Source organism: Zalophus californianus, chromosome 8 (assembly GCF_009762305.2).
Source record: "Zalophus californianus isolate mZalCal1 chromosome 8, mZalCal1.pri.v2, whole genome shotgun sequence".
NCBI classification, from domain to species: Eukaryota; Metazoa; Chordata; class Mammalia; order Carnivora; family Otariidae; genus Zalophus; species Zalophus californianus.
Window position 1 is genome coordinate 39813725 of NC_045602.1, and position 24091 is coordinate 39837815.

A 24091-nucleotide genomic window follows, 5' to 3' on the forward strand; every position below is an offset into this window, starting at 1 on the left:
TTACCCCAAACTTAGTGGCTTAACACAACACAGATTATCTTACAGTTCTATAGGTCATAAGTCTAAAATGGGCTTCACAGGGTTAAAATCAAAATATCCAGGGTTGTGTTCCTTCTGGAGGGTCTAGGGGAGAATCTGTTTCCTTGCCTTTTCTAGCTTCTAGAGGCTGCCTGCGTTCCTTGGTTTGCGCCATCCATCTTTGAAGCCAGTAATCACATCCCTCCGACTTCTGCTTCCATTGTCACATATCCTTTTCTGACTGACTCTCCTGTCCCCGTCTGTTACTCATAAGGACCCTTGTCATGACATTGGGCCTATGCAGATAATCCAGGATAGTCTCCCCATCTCAAGAGTCTTAATCACATCTGCAAAGTTCCTTTATCATGTAAGTTAACATTCATAGGTTCCAGGGATTAGGAAAATGTGTATATGTTTGGGAATAATTATTCTGCCTACCGTACTAATTGATTTTAAAACAATTATTTTTATAAAAGATACTCATGAAAAATAACTATTGCAAGATTTAAAAAATTAGTGAGAAGAGTGTCATTTTATTAACCTTTTTTGCAAATCTCTTTAAGGTATGGTTTAATAGAAAGCTGGATTCTTTTTTTTTTAATTTTTTAAAGATTTTATTTATTTGACAGAGAGAGACACAGTGAGAGAGGGAACACAAGCAGGGGGAGTGGGAGAGGGAGAAGCAGGCTTCCCGCGGAGCAGGGAGCCCGATGCGGGGCTCGATCCCAGGACCCTGGGACCATGACCCAAGCCAAAAGGCAGATGCTTAACGACTGAGCCACCCAGGCACCCCAGAAAGCTGGATTCTTAATCCAGCTGGATTGAATTTGTTTATGCATTCAATCTGTTGTGATATCACTTGTCACCTAGCTTTTGGAAAAACACTACTGTAAGATTATGAGATAATGAGTGAAAACAGCAAATAGTATCTTAATATTATGAAGGTAGTTTTGATTTTATGGATCTTCTGAAAAGGTCTCAGACTCCCCCAGGGATCCCAGTTCACACTCTGAGAACCAACTGAGAATGTTAAATCCTTTAGTTCTTCTGGCTTTTGGGGTATGTAAATGGGTGATGAACTCTGACTACTATCATTGCTTTCTTCATCTCCCACCTAAGGTGGCCAAGTTGAGCCTTAAAAACATTCCCATATGCTGGAAAAGTACTGAGACATTTCATAAATGCTCTTTGAATTGGCAGTGGGAGTCACTGCACATTTTTGAACAGAGGAGTGATTTAAATTTGTGTGTTACTTTAGGGGAGTCCATTTAAAGCAAAAAAAAAGATTCATAATTTGCATGTGGAGGATGAAGATTAAGGATTTGGTTAAACGGGACATTAGGAGGGCGCCTGGGTGGCTCAGATGGTTAAGCGTCTGCCTTCGGCTCAGGTCATGATCCCAGAGTCCTGGGATCGAGTCCCGCATCAGGCTCCCTGCTCCTTGGGAGCCTTCTTCTCCCTCTGCCTCTCTCTCTCTCTCTCTGTCTCTCATGAATAAATAAATAAAATCTTTAAAAAAACAAAACAAAAAAAAACGGGACATTAGGAAACAACAGAAAATAATTTTGGAGTTTTGAGATCTGGAAGCTGGAGAAGTTGGTAATGATGTTCAGGCCCAAGATGTGGCTGGGCCACACATGGTTGGAGCAGACTGAAATTGCTTATTGGTATTGAGAGGCTAATGGCCAAGATGTTAGAAAAGTCATTACACTGGCATCACCCAGGTTAACAGCAGTAGGCAGGGGTGGGGTGGGGAGACTTCAATTTAATTGCTAAGTTACTTTAAAAAATGGGTGACTGCTCTGAAGGCTGTTAGGTGATGGTGATATGACACAGAGGGTAATGTAATTATTAAAGCACATTGAAAAGCACTGAACATATACAAACATAAGTATTTGATTTTAGTTAATTTTCAAATCCATTTCTCCATTTTACAAGTGGGATTAGTATCATACTGTAATACCACCATACTGTAAAAAACTGTAACTCTAGGAACACCATACTGTAATAAATTACCTAGGTAAGACCTGAAAATACTTTGCAAACACAACAGATATACACGTTATGTAGTTTCTTTGATGTTGTGACGGTGATAAAATCATTATTAGTACTAACAGTATTGAATACTGTGTTCAATATTTAACATGCTAAACCTTGGTTACAGACTCAGTGGAATACTTTGAACAGTTCTTCTGCACTGACCTCCTTAACTTCCAACCCATCCCACAGACTGCAGCCAAAATTATCTTTGTAAAATGAAAACGTGGTGGGAAAATCAGTGTGGTTTAATCTAGGAGTGGAATCGGTGGAATCTGAAGAATCTGGGTTTCTATTTCTGCTCTGCCATTTGTTAGATACGTGTACAACACACTCCGCACAAAGGTCTCTCCAGTGTCCGTTCACCCAGTCTCCCGTAATCAGGATGACTCTCTGAAGAAACGCTGTCAAATGAAAAAAACACGCAAACCAAGACACCATTGTTTACGTAACTTTCGCCAAATTGACTGCTTTCTACGAAATATCCAGCTGACATAGGCGGTTGAGATGGTCTCTTGCTTGAATTCTTCGAAGAATAACATCTGCTTTCTGCACTGATCAAAGCCCGAGTTTCACACTCCCCCGCACCCTCCCAGTTCACCTACTAACCCCTTCTTGGGGCTACAGACCGGAACTCCGAGAGCGACCCGGAAGGAGAAATCGCCTTTTCCGCCGAGGAAGAGCCCACCCTCTCCGAGCGGCCTGGGCGGGGTCGAGAAAGGGGGCTGCGCGTGCGCAGCGGCGTTGGTTGCCCTTCCGGTACGACCGGCGCGGAAAAGCTGTACGGACGCGGGCACCCACTCACGGACACTCTTCTATACTAGCACCGCCGCGGCAGCTCCCGCGTATACCGGCGGTGCCGTCCCCCCGGCCGAAATGCTGCGAGCCTGTCAGTTATCGGGTGTGACCGCCGCCGCCCAGGTGAGCGCGGGGGCGCCGGGAGAGAGCGCGTGGTGAGGCTGACTCCGGGCGACCAGCGGAAAATGGGAGAGGCTTTCGCTTTGTCTAGGCCCCGGGAGAGAGGCTTGTTTCAGGGCCGCCTTTAGCGTGAGAATCCTGGGCCGACCTTTGAAGCAGTTAACTGGAGAGTTTGCCCAAGAGATGACTTGAGGGTTATTGCTGAAGTGGGATGGGTGTGGAAAGAAGGTGGCGGGGAGGCGGGCGCAGGACGGTCGGCACGGCTTCGGGCACGTGTCATCCAATCAGCCCCGCGCTGCCCTAGTCAGGGACCAATCGTGGCCGCTGCCGCTCGGGTCGCCGGTTGGGCTCGTGATAGGTTTCGCGCAGCCAGTGGTTGAAGGTCGAGGGGAGAACTACAGTTCCCAGCAGGAAAAGCCTAGCTTTGGCTTGTTGCATCTTTAATAAGGAGGTGTTTGGACTGTTAGAGTCCGCATTTTAGGGGTCAAGGCTGTAATTAATCGGGAGGGACCTTTTTTTTTTTTTTTTGTAGCTGAGAGCGCCTCTGAGCTATTCTCACTCTAAACAAAAATGGGAGATTGTAGTTTATGGAGTAAAAGACTCTGAGGAAGGACAGGAGTCATGACCTTGTGCTCATTTCTGAGATTAGCTTGGGGATCTATCTCTTCAAGTGCTGGGACAACTGTGGCAGACATCCAAGAAGTCTATAGACACCCAGTGACTTTTATTTCTGCACGGTTATCAAACTAATTTTCTAAAATTGGAAATAAAAAATAAAACTATTTCCATTGCCTACAATTTTCAGAATATTGATATGTGGGAAAAATGTATTGTAAAACAGGTGCTGTGACTCAAGTAGTAATTGAACAAAATCCCTAGTCATAGTGAGTGAGAAATCATAAAAGTCAATTCTTTTTCCTTCAAGTTTGCTTGTCTCCCTACTTGTTGCCAGGATAGAAGCAACCGCTTCTATAGGCAAGTAGGGTCTGTATTAGTTCTTTATTGATGCATAAGAAATGTCGCAAATTTAGCAGCTTAAAACAACACCCATTTATTATCTTACACTTTCTGATTATGAATGGTCTGGATTCTTTGCTCGGTGCCACACAAGGTTGCAGTCAAGGTGTTGATGGGGGTATGGTTCTCATCTGAAGCTCAGAGTCCTCTTTCCAAGTTCATTTTGGCAGAATTCAGTCCCTTGCAGCTGAAGGACTGAAGTCCCTGTTTTCTTGCCTGCTCTCACCTAACTCTCTTAGAGGCTGCTTGAAGCGTCTTGCTCAGAGGCATTTCAGTAACATGGGTGTTTGCTTTCTTGTAGGCTACCAGGAGTTTGTCTCTGTGACTTCAGAAGTCTCTCTTAACTTTCCTGTTTCTGACCTGTAGACCATCGTGTAAAGGGCTTTAAGATTGGGCTGGGCCCACCTGGAGAACCTCCCTTTGATTAACTGAAAGTCAACTGATGAGTTACCTGAATTACACCTGCAAAATCCCTTTTGCCTTGCAGCCCTAATCATGGGCTTAATAGGGGGTGGAGATTGTGGGGGCCATTTTAGAATCCCTCCTAATATAGTACCCAAGTGGGACTAGAAGAATGGAGGAAGTAGAGCTGCCTTTCAGGGCAGAACTGTTGGTTTGTCTTTGGGGAGCCCTCATTTTATGGCACACTCTTGTTCTGCCGTCATGTTATGTCATGGTTGCGGCTGATGTGTCTCTTTGTCTTCCTTAAAGTCCAAAATTACTTTTTCCTTGTCTTTATTAAAATACTTTCTACTTACTGGGATCCCAATTAGGAAGTTGAAGAAAACAGATTAAAGCTTAATACTAAAATATGAACCCTTTTGTAACTTGCATCCACATTTTCTTATGGTCTCGAAATTGTGTTCTTGAAAAATTCATTGGTTTATTCTCCTCCTCAGTCATTCTTTAGCATTGGATATTGTTCCTTTGTGAAACACTTTTTGCCATTTTGGCTTTTCTTATGTAGTATCTAGGGGCCCATTTTACCCTTCATCTCTCTTCTTTCTCCTTTGTTGAATCTGCTTCTTCTTCTAGAAGAATATATCCAAATATATCCCCAAGGTCCTCTCTTCCCATCTCTCCCTTTTTATTTTAATTAAGACATTTTTTTTAGAGCAGTTTTAGCTTTGCAGCAAAATTGAGGGGAAGGTACAGAGTTGTCCCATATATCTCCTGCCCCCACACATGCATAGCTTCCCCCATTACCAGTATCCCCCATCAGAGTGGTACATTTATTACAATTGATAAACTTAAATGGGCATATCATAGTCACCCAAAGCCCATAGTTTACATTGGTGTTCACTTTTTGCCTTTCCGAAAGTCATATAGATGGAATCTTACAGTGTGTAGCCTGTCTTTCACTTGGTAATGTGCATTTAACTTTCTTCTGTGTCCCTTCATGGCTTGATAGCTCTTTTTTTTTTTTTTTTTTTTTTTTAAAGCATTTAATAGTATTCCATTGTCTGGATGTACCACAGTTTATCCGTTCACCTACTGAAGGATATCTTGGTTGCTTCCAAGTTTTAGCAATTATGAATAAAGCTGTTCTAAACATTCATGTGCAGGGTTTTGTGTTTACATAAGTTTCTAGCTCTTTTGGGTAAATACCAAGGTGCATGACTGCTGTATTATATGTTTAGTTTTGTAAGAAACTGCCAAAGTGTCTTTCAGAGTGGCTACCATTTTGCATTCCCAGCAGTGATGAATGGGAGTTCTTATTGTTCCACATTCTCATCAGCATTTGATGTTGTATTAGGGACTTTGGCAGTTCTAATAGATGTGTGGTGATACTGGATTGTTGTCCCATCTCTTTACATACTATTACTTGGGATTATATCAGTTCTCAGAACTTTAGTCCCTAAGCAGATGACTCTTTAGCTTCTTTTGGGCTTTGTACTCAAATCTTTTCCTTGTTTGATTTTGTCAACTTTATCCAGAACGTTCTGTCAAAATTCTTTTCACTCCATAAAACTTCATCTTCTTTAATGTTTTCCTGCTTTTATACTATTGCCCTTTTAGAGTCAGTTCTTTATGTAGTAGTTAATTAAATCTTTTTTTTTTAAGATTTTATTTATTTATTTGAGAGAGAGAGAATGAGAGATAGAGAGCACGAGAGGGAAGAGGGTCAGAGGGAGAAGCAGACTCCCCGCCGAGCAGGGAGCCCGATGCGGGACTCGATCCCGGGACTCCAGGATCATGACCTGAGCTGAAGGCAGTCGCTTCACCAACTGAGCCACCCAGGCGCCCAATTAAGTCTTTTATAAAAGCATACAGATCGCATCATGCCCTTCATTGACATCCCATCATGTTGAAGATAAAATACAAACTCTTGACCACACCCACCAGGCTCGTCATGATGTGCGCTTTGCCTGTTTCATTTTTCTAGTCTGCCTCATTCTGTTTCGGTATCTGTAGCACGTACCTCATTGCCTTGTCTTTCTGTTTTATTTTATTTTAATCTCATTGCCTTCTCATTTGCTGTTTCTTTTGCCCTGAAGTCTTCCCACACATCTTTGCTTAGCTCACTTACTTCATTCTAATATTTTCTCAAATAGCACCTTCCCTTCAGAGAGGCCTCCCCTATGTAACATAGACCTTTGACCAGTCTTTTCTTCCTTGCATTACTCTGAACTTACCCTTACCCTACTTTTACTTTGTAGCTCTTACCACTACCTGACATAATGTATATTTATTGTGGGTTTGCCACATTAAAATATAAGCTCCACAAAGGGACTGTGTCCATATTTTTTATTGCTCTCTTTCTAACACTGATCTTAGTAACTGACTCCCAATAGATGCTCAGTAAATGTGATGTGTTTGAATTAAAAAATAGATTATTTTCTCTTAATTTTTCTTAATATGCATAAGTGGATGTGATCTCCCTGATGGCCCCATCGGTTTCATTTTATTTTATTTTATCTTACTTAATTTTTTAGAGGGGGGGGGCAGAAGGAGAGGGAGAGAGAATCTTAAGCAGGCTCCATGCCCAGCAGGAGCCCGATCTCACAGCCCTGAGATCATGACCTGAACTGAAATCACAAGTCAGACGCTTACCCATTGAGCCACTCAGGCACCCCAAACCCCGTAGGTTTTAGAACCTCTGATGGTGTATTAGAGTTCTCCAGAGTAACAGAACCAATAGGATATGTAATAGATAAAAGGATTTGTTGTATGGAGTTGGCTTCCGCAGTTATGGAAGCTAGCAAGTCCAGTACCTGCAGTGGAGCTGGGGGGCTTGATATGCAGAGACCCAGGAGAACCTGTGGTGTGGTTTTAGTTTGAAGGCTGGTGACCTGGAGAGCTGATGTGCAGTTCCAGAATGAAAGCAGTCCTCTGAATTCCGCCTTGTTTGGGGAGGCTCATCTTTTTGTTCTAGTCAGGCCTTCAACTGATTGGATGAGGCTCACCCACATTGTTGAAGGCAATCTGCTTTATTCACAGTTTACTGATTTAAATGTTAATCTCCTCCAGAAACACCCTCCAAGTTGACATAAAATTAACTATCACAAATGGCATCTGCCTTATTCTTTATCTGGACTCATCATCCTTAAATTCCTTACATATGGATTTTCAACAGAAATGTTCTCTTTTGTGTCCTCTTTCTTTCCAGAAATGTGCCTCAGAACTCAAGTTCTTCCTCAGTTTATTTCCCAGACTTAACACCATTTGTCTTCTTAGTCCCAGTACTGCCTGCATCACCAGGTCCAACCTTTTTTGAGTTGGGCATTCGGTTTGGAGGGGTTGAGCTTTCAGCCCGGCCTTCTCCTAAGCTATAGATTTGGTAGTGGTCATCTGCATATGCAGAATCGTAACTGTTTATCACTTAAAATAAGAGAAAGAAGCATTGTTTCTGAGGGTTGACAAAGTCAGTTTGTTTATGGCTAAAGCTAGTTTAGGTTTGAATTCGTGCATGGACATTTTTAGTTGTCATCTTCTGGATTTTTTTTTTTCATTATGATTGTAAAACAGTATGTTATTCAGCAGTAATGCCTGCCAAGAATACATGGTAGAAAGTACGTTAGTATGTCATGCAGCTTGCTCTTTTCCTTTTTTTTTTTAAGATTTTATTTGTCAGAGAGAGAGAGAGCACAAGCAGGGAGAGCGGCAGGCAGAACGAGAAGGAGACTCGCTGATGAGCAAGGAGCTTGATGTGGGACTCAATCCTAGGACCCTAGGATCGTAACCTGAGCTGAAGGCAGACGCTTAACCGACTGACCCACCCAGGCGCCCCTTATTTCATTATTCTTATAAAATATTTTAAGTTACTGTAGAAAAAGTTGTCACATACTAATCTGCATTTCAAATGTAGAACTGGGCATTAACTTCTGGGTGTCTTTTGTTTGTGTGGGAGGAATCCTTATGACAAAACCCACCAAAACATCGGCAGTTATAGCTACTGGCAAAATCTAGAGGGGAAATCTGGAACCTCCAGATGGGGTTCATGTGAGGGGATTATTTATTATAGTTTCTTGTTTCCAGGTTGTAATGCTAGAATTTGATTTCTTTTTGTATGTTTACCTTCGTTTGGAGCTAAGGAATAGATAGATGGTTTGTGCAAGAATTTAATGTGGGAATTGTAGGTTTATCTTTTTTGTTTTTATTTTAATTTATTTATTTTAAAGATTTTATTGAGAGTGAGAGAGCGCAAGCAAAAGCACGAGCGGAGGGAGAGGAAGAGGCATAGGGAGAGGGACAGGCAGATTCCCCGCCCAGTAGGGAGCCTGACATGGGGCTCGATTCCGGGACCCAAGGATCATGACCTGAGCCGAAGGCAGGTGCTTAACTGACTGAGCCACCCAGGCACATCTCTCTCTCTCTCTCTTTTTTTATTTTTTTAAAGATTTTATTTATTTGAGAGAGAGAATGAGATAGAGCACGAGAGGGGGGAGAGTCGGAGAAGCACACTCCCCGCTGAGCAGGGAGCCCAATGCGGGACTCAATCCTAGGACTCCAGGATCATGACCTGAGCTGAAGCCAGTTGCTTAACCAACTGAGCCATGTTTCTGTAGGTTAGAAACAGTAATCCTAACCTTGTAACATTTGTTACAAGGTTATATGTCAAGGCAGATTGCTTTGAAACAGTATGGCTTTTCTTACCTGATAGGTTATTAATAAAAAGGAATTCCAGAACTAAGAAATGTGTTCAAGTAGGATATTTCATTTATATAAATAGATTAGCTTGGTGTTTAAGAAAGAGAGCTCTAGAGGCCGACTTAGATTTAATGGTTTCTTAGATATGACTCCAAAAGAAAGAAAAGATAAATTGAGTTTTATCAAAATTAAAAATTTTTGTTCACCAGAGAACACTGAAGTGAGTGAAAAGAATGGGAGAAAATATTTTCAAACCATATATCTGATAAGGATCTAGTATCCAGAATATGGAAAGAACTCCTACAGCTCAAGGACAAAAAAGACAACCCTAATAAAACATGGGCAAAGGATTTGAATAGACATCTATCCAAAGAAGATATGAAAAGATAGTAAACATCCATTGAATAAACATCCATTGGCATTAGGAAAATGGAAATCAGAACCACAATGAAATAGCCACTTCATACTCACTAGGAAGCCTGTAATAAAAACAGAAAATAAGTGGTGTTAGTGAGGATGTGGAGAAAATGGAGCCCTTATACATTGCTGGTGGGAATGTAAAATGATGCAGAGTCAAACATAGAATTACCATATGACCCTGCAGTTCCACGGCCCCCAAAATTGAAAACAGGTGTTCAGACAGAAACTTGCCGAGAAATATAGCACTATTTACAGTAGCCAAAAGATGGAGACAACCCACATTCCCATCAGGTGATGTCTGGATAAACAAAATATGGTATATCCATAGATGAAATACTCCAGTCAGCCCCCAAAGGAAAGTACATGATACATATATGACACATGCTACAACATGGATGGATCTTGACGCTTAAGCGTCTGCCTTCGGCTCAGGTCATGATCTTGGCATCCTAGGGATGGAGCCCCACATCGGGCTCCCTGCTCAGTGGAGATCCTGCTTCTCCTCTCCCTCTGCCTGCCGCTCCCCCTGCTTGTGCTCTCTTTCTCTGTCTCTGTCAAATAAAACATTAAAAAATTTGTATATATAAAATGGTTGATTTTTATAAGTGAATTTTACTACAGATAGGGGGAAAAAAACTTGACACCAGGTATTTGCAGATGGCCTGAAGTATAGAGACAAAGTTAGATTTGTGTGTGTGTGTGTGTGTGTGTATGTCTATTATATATGTATTTTATATGTATATGTAAAATTAAAATAACAATGATATGTTTTAAATTTGAAGTGGAGTCTGTTGGCCAAAGATGGGATAATTTTTTTTCAAAAGTGTTTAAATTCATGAGTTTATAAAGATACTGTTTTGGTTAGCTGTAGCTACATAAGCCACCTTGAGCTTGGGGTAGAAGAATAATTTATTGCTGCCTCGCTCAGTTTTGGGGTTGGCCTGGGCTCAGCTGGGCAGTTTCTGCTCAGTGTCCCTCATGAGGTTGTAGTCACACAGTGGCTAGGGATAGAGTCACCTCAAAGGCTTCCTCACTTTCGTGTCTGGCAGTTGATAGTGGCTGCAGCTGACACCTCAGTGGGGACTGTTGGCTAGAACCCCTGCATGTGGTGTCTTTGCAGATAGGATGTCTTAGATGCATATGTGGTCCCTGGGGTACGGCTCCATAAGCACTTTTCCTTTCAGTCTAATAACCTGTGAACTAAAGAGACAAGTCATCTGCTCCCCATATACCCATCATACAGTACAGTGTGACAGGCATTCTAGACACTCCCATTCAAAAAGGCAGGAAACAAGACCGCATGTAGCAGTCACTGTTCATGACATGTAAAATCTTGTTGGGTACATGTTGCTCATTTCTTAATTCTTACTGATTGGTAATGATTCTTCATAACTCTTGGTTCTACTCTGGGCTCTTGGTTTCGTCCCTTGAATTATCCTTCCTTTTCAAGAAAATATAGTTAACTTTGGTTTCCTGTGAATTTTATTGGGGTTTTCTCCATTAAATAAAAAAGCCACACCATGAATATCAAGGTAAGCCCTTTACCGTTTTGGACTCCTGTGAGCTGCTATAGAGTAAAACCCTTAAAATGCTTAGTAGCCCTGTTATTTAACAAAAAGACTATGGGAAGTACACCCTTAGGATCCCCAAGGGGCCTTTTCTCTGTGTGAAAAGATTCTGTAAGGAGCAACTGCTTAGAACTTTGAGGTCTTAAAGGATTTTTGCCAACTGGAGAGGCTGAGAATGAGAAAAAGTTTTATTTTTGAGCCTATAAAGTCCTGGCTCCTTAATATTTGCTTTAGATTGTGCTTGAAAACTAGATAGGTCTTTTGGTTTGTTTTGAAGCTCATTTTTACCCTTATATCCTGCTCAAAGAAAGTAGTTGGCACTTTTGAGCATTCTGCTTGGAACTCTGTTTAGCTAAATCCATCAGTTCATTCGGTACAGCTTCTATTTTTCTATTTTGTATGACTTACCACAGGTGACAGTTTTGACAAACTTCTGACACATAGCAAGGATCCCTTTTTTCTCTAGGTTTCCAAAAACACTTTTCTTACTTAAGCCCTTACCAACACTCTGTGGAGGCCATAATGCTTCTGTGAAGTCTCTTCAAGGCCCTTCCAACTTTCACCCTCCACCCCATGTGCTTTATGTTTTATTGCAGCCACCCTCACTTATAGCTACAAGTATCTGTTTGGTTATAGCTATATAGCAGATCACCCCAAACGTAGTGGTATTAAATAACAGCATTATTACTCATTATTGTATAGTAATAACATTCATCATATAGGTAAAACTTACATAAATGAAAATAACAGATTATCTCTTAGGTCTAAGGATTTCTGGGCTCATGCAGTTGCAAGGTTCTGGGAAACCAGGTGGGATGGGAAATGTAACAATTTTTAGAAAATACAATTTGTCACAATTAATAAATGAAAAAATCCACAATTGGTCATTATCAGAGGATGAGTGGATAAAAGGAGAAAAAGCACTGATCCTGCCTTGCCTATAGGAACTGTACTTTGGGTAACCAAACTGTAGAGGAGGGGAAATGTCTCTTTATAAGATACGTCAAATAATAAATGAAAAGTAATAGAATTACCATCTTCTCCAACTTCCGGTAAATTAATGGATCTAGACATTGTACACCAGTGCAACTGATAACATCATAAAAAGAGAGATAACCAGATATCGTGTGCCTTCTGATGAGAGAACACACCACCACCTAAAGTTTTGCCAGAGAGACTAAACCTGAGTTTGAGCAGGTGTCTGGATGTACCCCTGGTTTTCAGGGAATACAGAAGACAGGATCATGTTAAATTGCACCTTAAACAAAATCCAGCCTGTGGAAAATTCTACAGGTCAAGCAACGCAGGTTCTTCAACAAATTAATTATTGGAGGGAAAACGTATAGATTAAAAGAGACTTAGAAAATATCTTTTCTTTTTTTATAGGTAAAACTACAGTGTGGTGTCTATAGGGACTCATACTTGGGTGATAACCCCATAAAAAACTTTTTCGGACTTTTAAAACTACTTAGGATATTAAATGCTACGTAGAATATGAGAGTAGGCTAATGAATAGGATACTTAAAATTTTTTAAAATCAAGAGCCACTGGTTTAGATAAAAGCCCTGTATATTTGAGTCATGATACAATCCTCATTTCTACTTTTTTCTCATACAGAAGTAGGAAACTTTACTGCTATCAGATTTTGGCCATGAAAGATAACCTTTTTCCCCCCACGTTTATCCCTTCTTAAATCAGGGTGCATCTTTTTTTTTTTTTAAAGATTTTATTTATTTGAGAGAGAGCACGAGAGTAAGCATGGGGGGTGGGGTGGGGAAGGGCCTGACTCAGGGCTTGATCCCAGGACCCTGAGATCATGACCTGAGCCAAAGGCAGATGCTTAACTGACTGAGCCACCCTGGTGCCCCCAGAGTGCATCTTATAATTGATGGTGTGTTGTTTAATTGAAAGCATTTTGATAGCTCAGCTTTCAAAAGAAAAACAAAAAAGGAGTAGCCAGAAAAATTCTGAAAAAATAGTACTCAAAGAGAGGACAAGCCCTACCAGATTAAAAGCTAATTCTAAGATGCAGTGGTTAAAATATGGTAGTATTAGTGTAGATAAGTGGAATAAAATAGGAAATCTAAATGCATCAAGGCATTTGGTGTATTTTAAAGGTGACATTTCAAATCATTGGAAAAAATTGTTCAGTCTATAATTTAGGGACAACTGAATAGATATTTGGAAAAGAATAAGGTTGACTCTGTACCTTACACTAATTCCAAGGATTTATATATTTAAAAAAATGAAACTGTGATAGAAGAAACATGGAAGAATTATTTTATAATTCTGAGGGTGGCTTTCTAAGAATATGAGAAACACAGAAGCCATATGATTGACAGTTTTGACTACATAAAAATAATTTTTTGCATGATATAAACTACCATGAACAAATGTAAAAAGCAGATCACAAACTGGATGAAAACATTTGCGATTAGCAGACACGTGGCTAATTTCTCGTCATATATAACGAGAAAAGAATATGAAGAAGATCAGTCTTACTTAAAAGTGGTCAAAACAGAGAAAGACAAATACCATGATTTCACTTGTGTGTGGAATCTAAAAACCAAATGAATAAACAGCAGAGTCAGACCTATAAATACAGAGAATAAACTAAAGGGAGGAAGAGGGGAAAGGGCAAAGTAGGTGAAGGGGAGTGGGAGGTACAGGCTTCCAGTTATGGAATGAGTAAGTCATGGGAATAAAAAGTACAGTATAGGGAACATAGTCACTGATATTGTAATAGCGTTGTATGATGATAGATCGTAGCTACACTTGGGGTGAGTGTAGCATAACATAGAGTTGTTGAATCACCGTGTTATATACGTGAAACTAATATAACATTGTGTGTCACTTATACTCAAAAAAAAAAAGTGAAACTGGGTGTAAGGAAACATTCACTAAACAGTTTTATTAATTACCAGAGAGAGACAGAGCATGCACGCACAAGCAGGGGGAGCAGCAGGCTGAGGGAGAAGCAGGCTCTCCGCTGAGCAGGGAACCTGATGTGGGACTCGATTCCAGGACCCTGGGATCATGACCTGAGTGGAAAGCAGACGCTAACTGACTGAGCCACCCAGGCGTCCCTTTATTTTTTTTTTAGAAAAAAAGTTTATATGAACAGCAATAATAAATAAAAGTAAAGAAATAATAAAAGTGGTCAAAAGATGCATTCTGATCATTCATAGAAAAAGAAATAATGTCATAAATACATGAAAAGACATCAGTCATAATAAAGGAAATTGTGATTAAAACTGTACTGAACGTGTGTGTTCGGCAGGCTGTGAGAAAACATACTCATATTACTAGAAGACATTTTGACTACTTTGGCAGTATTTATCAACATTGCAAATTTTACTTTTAAGAATCGACCCAAAATAATGTATATTTCCCAGGCAGTGTTATTTATTATAACAAAAATTTAGACAGAATCTCACTGTCCATCAAAAGGGGGCTGGTTAAGTACATTAAATAACATCTATGCGGTGGAATAATGAATCTCCATAAAACCCACTGGGAAGAGTTCATTGACTGATACAGAAGGATCACAGATACATCTTGTTGAATGAACTTCACTTCAGAACTGGGTGTATATTATGGTATTTGTGTTAAGGGGGGCGTTTTGGGAATTCTCTCACAAAATATCTCTGGATATACAAGAAACCGATAGCATTGGTTGCTTATGGAGAGGGGATCTGAGTGGCTGGGGGACAGAAGTAGTGAAGGAGACCACTGTATGCAACTAAATCTTTTGAATTTTGATTTTAAAGTTTATGTTTTAATTTTCTGCATACTAAGAACTGTAAACTTACAGTCACATCAGATATATTCTGTCAAGGAGGGAAGAGGGTGAAGGTAAAAGAAACTAGAAGATGGAAAAAGAAACAGGTTAAAAAATAAATACTGTTGTGAAATAAGGTATTCTTGAGTTCTAGTGTTAATTTGGTTTTGTACTTCCCAGATTCAGTTTTCCACTATTCTGTTTGCCGCTTGATGTTCCAGGTAGCTAGTTATCCACTGTGAACAGTGTCTTAATTTTTGACTTGAATACTTCTTTGTACCTATGAAAGTATAGAATCTTAAGTACAACTTTAATCGTTTCCTCATAATTTCTAAGTCAACAAAATGGAGTTGTTGGCATATAAAAGTAGATGCACTTCTGTTTAAAATGTCATATAATCTGCTTTACAGAATGGTAGGAAAACATGCTTTTCTGTTAAATACAGTTGAAAGATGTTGAGAATTCTACACGTAAGATAATTGAAATGCTTTTAAAATACCAACTATAACTTCTTTACATGTTGTAAAACATCTAACTTGTTACTTTTTTCCCCTAACTGTGTTAAGACATTAATGTTTACCTTCAGGCTTAGAGCATAAATTGCAGCTGTAATTCTAGAGTAGTTTTATGTGGCCTATCAAGTTTCTTTGAATTTAAGATATTTCTAAAAGGAAATTTGTGTTTTTCTGATATTCTTTGAATGTAGTTTCATCAAGGAACCCAGAGAACGCATTTTCCCTCTTGCCTTGTTGCAGTTTGATTTTCTATTTGGTATAAGGAAAGGTGATATGGATGCAATAAATTTGAAATTTCAGATTGATTGCTATGAATGACTTTAAGTTTATCAAAACCTTCCCCAATAGTATTTCGATAGGTGTTCATTTATTTTATTTAAGGGATTCACATATTGTTAAGAAACATTTGCATTTATGTGCTTTACTTTGATTAAAATGAATTTTGGAATGTTGGTCTGATAATTTGCTTTTGAGTAAAGATAGACTAGTTACATGGACATAAGTATTTACTTGAGCATTTATAACGTTACAATTTTCTTAAAATTTTTGACTTCTAGGGGCGCCTGGGTGGCTCAGTCAGTTAAGTGTCTGCCTCCAGCTCAGGTCATGATCTCAGGATCCTAGGATGGAGCCCTGCGTTAGGCTCCCTGCTCAGCAGGGGGGGTCTGCTTCTCCCTCTTCCTCTGCCTCCTCCCCTTGCTCATGCTCTGTCTCTGTCTTTTTCAAATAAATGAACAAAATCTTAAAAAAACAAACAAAACTGACTTTTAGTTTAAGGCAAACCAAGATGAACTTTTATTTATTTATTTTTTTTGAAGATTTTATCCCAGGACAATGAGATCATGACCTGAGCTGAAGGCAGCCTCTTAACTGACTTAACCCCCTAGGTGCCCCCCCTAGACGAACTTTTAGATTTAAATGACTGCCGCTAGGAAATGACTGGCCCCATAGTTATCTTACAGATGGGAAATTTGATTTTCTAGATAAATTAAGCTAAGATTGGATCTCTCCTGAGTGGATTCATATCCATTCTACAATGCAGTGTTTTCTGTGGGTGATTTTTCAGATGTCTAAATTAAACTTAGTAAAAATAGGCATTTTATACTATTTTATTTTTTCTTGCTGATTAAAACATATGGCAAATTCCAGTCATAGCCAAGAAACAGTGTACATAACACTTAAAAGTGCTAATTGATCATAATCTAATAATCATTTTTTTAACCTTAAAAATAATCTTATATGAGCCTTGGGATGCTGGAAGCATCACTGTTGTTAAGGGTCAATAAGAATGTTTCATGGTTGATTTCTGAAAATAAAATAATTTTTTGTTTAGCAAAGACATGTAATAAAGATATTACATCAGAGTTACCACCCTAAAAGCTTTCCACATTCCTTCTGCATTGGTTGTGATGTTTTTTCCTTCCTCTCTAGAGTTGTCTCTGTGGGAAATTTGTCCTCCGTCCATTACGGCCATGCCGTAGATACTCTGCTTCAGGCGGTTCTAGGTATGTGGCGTGTCTCCCTGTAAACGGGCTTTTAATCATGTGTAAAGAGATGTGGGTGCGTCTGTTTGCCATGAATATGGAAATAGCTGCTTAAAATCTTTTTTGTTAAGGGGTACAAACACTGGAGCTTTGCTGTGAGAATTTGTAATGATGCTTCTTTTGGTTTTTTTGTCATTGGATGGCATCCGAGGTAGACAGCCTCCCTCCCCCATGTGCTGTCTTCCATTCTGTGGCTAATAGATTTATATCTGGAGCTCAGCATATTATAATTTTAAAAGTATTTGTTTTATCTGATATTTGTATTGTCTGTCTTTTGTAAAGAGTTTATTTTATTTACAGAAATGTTTTATTAAGGGGAGAGGAGCTTTAAAAGTTAGTGATACTTCTTTTTTTGGGTTCAGAGGAAATCTCTTGATTGTGAACATCTTGAATTTTTTTTAACATCTTGAATTTTAACTGTTACAGGGTAGATTACTTCATTCTTCCTACTCTAGATATTACTGTACTTATATAGTTATCCATAAGTAAATGTTACTTTCTATAGCAGACATGTTTTAAAGCAAATCAGGGAAAGGTGATGTGCAGCTATAGTAATAAACTTGGCTGCTGTGATCTGAATCAGCAGTAGAGGGGTAGAGGTTAAAGGTCTTTGAGACACTTACATTGGTCTAAGGGAGTAGGTTTGGGAGAACCAAGAAATATAAATGTGTTTCCTGTTTTCTTTCACTTAGGTTGTCCCCTGGTAAAATTGCTGGAGCTGGCCTTTTGTTTGTTGGTGGAGGTATTGGTGGCACTATCCTGTATGCCAAATGGGATTCCCATTTCCGGGAAAGTGTAGAGAAAACCATACCCTACTCAGACAAACTCTTTGAAATGGTTCTTGGTTCCCCACCTTATCCTGTTCCATTGCCAGAGAAGCCGGTAAGAGTTTTAAACAATATTTCAGTTTATCGTATGGAATACTTGTAAAAGCAGGTTGTTTTCATTCTGAAAATATCTTACGATTCAGTAGAACTTGCCAGATGTGTGTTTGCTAGTTTCCTTTAACATTAATTTGTAGAGTTGGATTTTTATCCCTTCTGAGTTAAGTGTTCTCATTTAGTACCCACTACATAGAAAATAATTGCATGGCACATGAGGGTAAATGGAAGAGGCTGCTTGGGCAGAGGTAACTGGTTGTCCTGTGGATAGAGGGTGGTTGTGACAGCCTACACTGGTGCAGCTATCAAGCTCTGACTTACAACACTAAAAACATAAACATAGAATGGTCATGACAGGGTGCCTGGGTGGCTCAGTGTGTTAAGCAGCTGCCTTCGGTTCAGGTCATGATCCTGGAGTCCCGGGATCGAGTCCTGAGTCGGGCTCCCTGCTCAGCAGGGAGTCTGCTTCTCCTTCTAACCCTCCTCCCTCTCAGGCTCTCTATCATTCTCTCTCTCTCAAATAAATAAATAAAAATCTTTAAAAAAGAATAGAAATAAAAAAAGTAGATATTAAAAAAAAAAAAAAGAATGGTCATGACACAGAACCCAAGGGGTTATAGTAATGTCTCTTTTTAGACCACAAGAGTCACAGAATTTTCAGCTACTTACTGATTGGTTGACAGGAATATCTTCTGGTATTTCTGGAACTTTGTACATATTCAGAGTTTGAACCTCCCCCTGCCCAGGCTTAAAATTTTTAAAAACATCTTAAATAATGGTTCATTCAAACAACCGCTTGAAAAAAAATTTACAAAAGAGATCATGGAGTTTTGCTCATTTGGTCTTGGGTATTTCTTTATGCTGTGAGGCTGGACATGGCTGATCAGTACTTTCTTAGAAATTGGGTGGACTTCTGTTCTCTAGTATCTAGCATAGTCTAGAGGTCAGTCCTATCACAACATTAATAATTGGAAAAGCAGGTGTCCTCTTGCACCTTCCCCTGACCCTGTCATGCTTTTTCAAAATAGTCTTCCACATCATTTATTCTTCCATATGAACTTTATAATGTCTGTGCTGGCCAAGAGAGACAGTTTTGCGGCTTCAGTAGTCAAGGAACAGAATTCTGTGGATTCATTCTAAAATCTTGGGTCTATTTTAACCTTCATGACCCAGGAGAAATAGCTGAGAGCAATTCTAGGAGTAAGGCTGAACAGTTGAGAGTAGTGTTCTTTTCTTGCTTGACATGACTTCAGGTGTCATTCTTTGTAGATTACTTGTGTTTCTCTCTCTCAGGAGTCATGGCCTCTTCTCATTCCACTTTAGCTATCCTTACATATTACATCTATTACATTTCCACTTGGATTACTTGGCAGGTCCATACTGCACCACCTCAAAAGTTACACTCTTCTTGATTTGCTTTTTTGTGTTAAAGGTAGTACTATGATGTCACATAGTTAGGTTAGAATTCTTAGGTTCATCTTCATAGTTGCCTATATTTTGTTAGCTATCATATCTTGTTTAATCTCTGATACTTATGTTTTTTCTTGCATTACAACTGTCATCCCATTTCTGACCTGTATCACTTCATATCCAAACTAGACCTGTTTCCCCCCCCCCTCCCCCGCCCAAGACTTTCCTCCCAGTCTCCACCCCGGAGATGTCTCCTCCTATCATAATCTAGGCCATCCTTATGTCAGTACCAGAGAATCTTCTAAAATAAGTGCTATCACATTTTTATGATATTTCATGTTATCATTTATTAGTAACTTTTATATATTTATCATTTGAAAGACAGAAGACCACAGAATGAAAAACTAGAGAGACTTTAGACATTGTTTCATGTTCTGAATAAGAAGAGTAAAGCCAGGAGTGGTTAAAAGTTAGCCTAGGAGCTAGCCATTTGTAAATAAATAAATAAAACTAGCTTTATTCTGTAGTTTATGGTTTTTGCTGGTTTTTAGGTTGACATTTAACACACTTGGCAGTCTGGCTCTTATTTACCTTTCCAACCTTATCTCTGAATGGTCCTGCACATAAATCCTTAGCTTCATGCCACTTTACCTTACAAATAAATCTTGTGCTTTCCATCATTTATTCAGCAAATGTCAATCAAGTGATTATTATATACCAGACACTGTTTCAAGGGCCGGTGTTAAAGCAGAGAGCTAAACAAAGGTCGCTTCCACTTGCACAACTTTTCCCTTGGGCTTGTACCCAGAGCGGCTTCCTTTCTTTTGCCTACTAATGTTCTCTTCAAGACCTACGTCCTTTACTGCATGCACCAAAGTGTTTTTCTCACCTCTGAATTACAGTAGCAGTTAGTGTTTTATTTTTTTAATTTTTACCATTTATTCATTCTCTACTCTTGCACATTGTTACCAACTTCTTGCTTTTAGAAGCTGTGTATTTTATTTCATGATAATCCTTTTGGTGCCAACATGATTATTTATGCATAGATAATAAATATTGAGAGAAGATAAACTTAAAATCTTTTTGATGGACATGGAATAAGACCTGCCTAAATGGAGACAAATATTATGTTCCTGGATAGGACTTAATATCATAAAAATGTCATTTTTCTCAAACATACACATTTCTCTCAAATTTCCCTTAAATTTGTATATATTTGACAGAAATGACAATTGTACACACACACACACACACACACCCACCCACCCACCCACCCACCCACCCACCCACACCCACCCACCCACCCATATACACATACACCTAATAAGAATTCTAATGGATTTTTTTAGACGTTGAAGAATTGGATAAGATGATTTTAAAATTCACATGAAAGGATAAATAATGTACTAAACTAGCCAAGAACATTTCAAAACAGTTTTGGGTTGGGGAGGGGTCAGAGGACACTTGCTTTTCCAGGTAATTGACTTTGTTATAGTCCTACTTTAATAGAACAATAAGGTTTTGACACAGGATTAGAAATTAGAGGAATAGAACAACTTAGTCTGGAAATAGGTCTTTTTATACACAGACATACATACACACACATTTATTGTGAGAATATGAGTTGCTAGAACTGTATGTGAAAGCGATCTGTTAATAGTTGCTAAAAATATATAACCTCTTTGACCCAGCATTTCTTCTTTTGGCAAACTATCCTACAGATACCACACTACAGTGCTTTTCAGTTACATGGACAAAGATTTTTTTTTTTAAATAAAGATTTTATTTATTTATTTGTCAGAGAGAGTGAGCAGGCGTACAAGCGGGGGAGCGGCAGGCAGAGGGAGAAGCAGGCTCCCAGCTGAGCAAAGAGCCTGATGAGGGACTCGATCCTAAGTCCCTGGGATCAGGACCTGAGCCGACGGCAGATGTTTACGGACTGAGCCATCCAGGCACCCTGGACAAGGATGTTTAACAACAAAAAAAGCAGGAAGCAGCTTGAATGTCCAAAAATAGGAGAGTAATTGACAAAATTCTAGGGTTGCAGATACATTAAGATATGCAATTAAATTAGGATGTTATGCAACTGAAAATAATTTCTTGACTTGGAAGAGAATGTCTGTGATAGATTAATAAATGAAAACAAAACCAAGAACTGAATTACATGATAATTTGTATAATATAACCCTATTTTGGTTTGTTTTAAAAAATGAAAAATTGTATATGTATATATACCTGAACTTATGCTCAAGGGTGGAAGGATAATTTCAGGCTATTGGCAGTGGCTACCAGCAAGTGCTGGAAGGGAAAAGAGTAAAGAGGCAAAATAAAACCATTAATATGTCTTGATATTATTTTGCTTGTTATAGTGAGCATGTATTTCATGATTTAAATGATAAAATTTTACTAAAAGAAAAGCACATATTTCTCATTTCTGGTAGTGACAAAGTTCAGAACTATATTGCATTTGAATAGTCTTTGAGATATCTGAATCCCATTGCCAAGTTCTGGCAAAAAATGGCACATCACAGGTGGTAAATGAAAATATTTCTTTTACTCAGTAATTTTCGCCAGCACATCATATGGTAGTCCTGTTAGTGAACAGGGTCTTAAACCTAAGGCAGATGGTAACTGAGAAAGAGAAAATTGGGCATTACAATAGGATTGTGTTTTCTCGTGTGCAGTTGCATGAATCTGGGAGATTAAAGAAACAAAAAAACCAACATTCAGTTTTACTCAGAGCCTCTGAAAATTGTATCTAACTGAATGTATGCACAAGGCAACAAAATTTGATTTAGAAAGCAGATGGAAATGGTCTGCTCAATGTTGCATATGTAAAAGAAACGGTGTTTAAAGGGAAGCCTCCAGGGGCGCCTGGTGGCTCAGTCATTAAGCGTCTGCCTTCGGCTCAGGTCTTGATCTCAGGATCCTGGGATCAAGCCCTGCATCGGGCTCCCTGCTCAGCAGGGAGCCTGCTTCTCCCTCTCAAACTCCCCCCCCCCACCGCCGTTTCTCCCTCTCCCACTCCCACCTGCTTGTGTTCCCTCTCTCACTGTATCTCTCTCTGTCAAATAAATAAATAAAAATCTTAAAAAGAAAAATAAAGGGAAGGCTCTGCTTCATGTAGTTTATTAGTTGCCCTAAGAGAAGCCTCTGTTACTATGAAAATTGGGCCAGTCATTTGGAATGAAGTTTTTGGGTTGCATTTTTCTAAAATGAAAACTTCTGTTACCTTACTGTGGTTAATAAGATATGTAATATTATGAAGTGTTAACTTAAAGCCTGATATGCTTGGATTTTGAAATAATACACGTTACTGTATGCTGCCTTAAAATAAAAAAAAAAAGTATTTGAAATGTTACATGTTTTTTATTTCCAAGATTCAGTCTGGTCCACTAAAAATCTCTAGTGTATCAGAGGTAATGAAGGAATCTAAACAGCCTGCCTCACAACTCCAAAAACAGAAGGGAGACACTCCAGCTTCAACAACAGGTACCTATACTTAGAATCAATTTTTAAAAATTGTAGGTAAATGAATTGTTTTAATGTATTTGTACCCAGGGTCAAGAGGGGGCCCCTACCCCATGAAGCACTCTTCTGGTCCTTCTCACCAGGGAAGGAGTGTTTACACCTATCATTTGACACTCATTTTAGGAGTTGAGTGGGATATGGAATTGGACTTTATTATGAATAGCTACTGAGTGAGGATAATGGCAAGAATTGTCTTGTCTACAACACCTTTTCTTTATATTTTTCTTCTCTGATTCCTAGCCTTTCTCTCTTCTTAGTGATCTAGCTGTGGTCTGGGGAATTTTTTTCCCCATTCATGATTTGCCAGTAATTCTATCCCAATTTACTGCACTTACCTACTCTAACCTGCTCAGTAAACATTTCAGCTTCTGTGTTTCTCCTTAAGTCACTTCTGTCCTTCTTGACTTTCTTTCATTCAGCAAATATTCACTGATTGTCTACTATGTGCCAAACATTCTTCTAGGCACTGGGGCTATAGCAGTGAAGAAAATAGTAAAAACAAACACAAACTATGCAAATATTTCTTAGTGGGATAAGGGGAGGAAGATTATATATAAATATATGTAAAGTGTATAGGATGTCAGAAGTGATGTGTTGGGGGGGAATATTGCAATTTGAAATGGAGTGGGTAAGGAAAGTCTCACCTGGAAAGTGTCATTTGAGCAAAGACTAGAAAGCAGTGAGGGATTAAGGCATGTATAAAAGGCTGGTGGGAGGAAAGCATCCCAAGCAGAGGGATTAGCTAGTGCTAAGGCTTGGTATATTTAACTAGTAAGGAGCACATGAAGCTGGAGTGGAAGAAGAAGAGTAGAAAATGAGATCGAGAGGAAGCAGGAAGCCTATTGTGGCAGCCTTTGGAGGCCATTATAAGCATTTTGCTTCATATTCTGAGTGGGTTGGGAAGGTGTTAGGAGGGTTCTGAGCCAAGGGAGTGATATCTGACTTTTAATAAGATCAGTTGCTATTGCGGAGAGTAGATAAAGGGACCAAGAGCAGAGCAGGGAGACCAGTTAATAGGCCTTGCAGTAATCCAGCTTCATCTCTTAAATGGGACTTTTAGTTTATTTAAATTTTCTTTTTCTCTATTATGTTGCTCTTTTTTTCTCCCCTGTTTTACCTCTAGAATTATTCAGTTTCTTTTCCAACACTTGTTTATCAGCTCTTGATTTTTTTCAGCCTTCCTTTCTTCTTTTGTGTTTAAAACTGTCATACTGTTCTTGCTCACAACTCTTCTTTCATCTCTACACTGTTCAAAGCAGTTAAAAAATATCTTTTGGTTACTTTGTTTTGTCTACCTTCTTCATTACAGGCCCCTTTTTCCTTTGTTACTACTTTTCCATGTTATGTAAATTTTATGCCT

The 24091-nt window shown here is 39.2% G+C and overlaps 1 protein-coding gene across 7 annotated transcripts in view; it reads left to right on the forward strand.

Annotated features, from left to right (window-relative positions):
* The first annotated feature begins 2194 nt into the window (after positions 1–2194).
* IMMT (inner membrane mitochondrial protein) overlaps positions 2195–24091 on the forward strand; it is a 40305-nt gene continuing 18408 nt past the window's right edge. The window contains exons 1-4 of one of the 7 annotated variants that reach the window (XM_027621344.2): positions 2195–2976; positions 16797–16870; positions 17602–17791; positions 22581–22692. In XM_027621344.2, coding sequence (XP_027477145.1) covers positions 2932–2976; positions 16797–16870; positions 17602–17791; positions 22581–22692 — 421 coding nt within the window. In that variant the 5' untranslated portion in view covers positions 2195–2931. The remainder of the gene's footprint in view (positions 2977–16796; positions 16871–17601; positions 17792–22580; positions 22693–24091) is intronic. The other 6 variants (XM_027621351.2, XM_027621345.2, XM_027621347.2 and 3 more) reach the window with 6 other exon arrangements.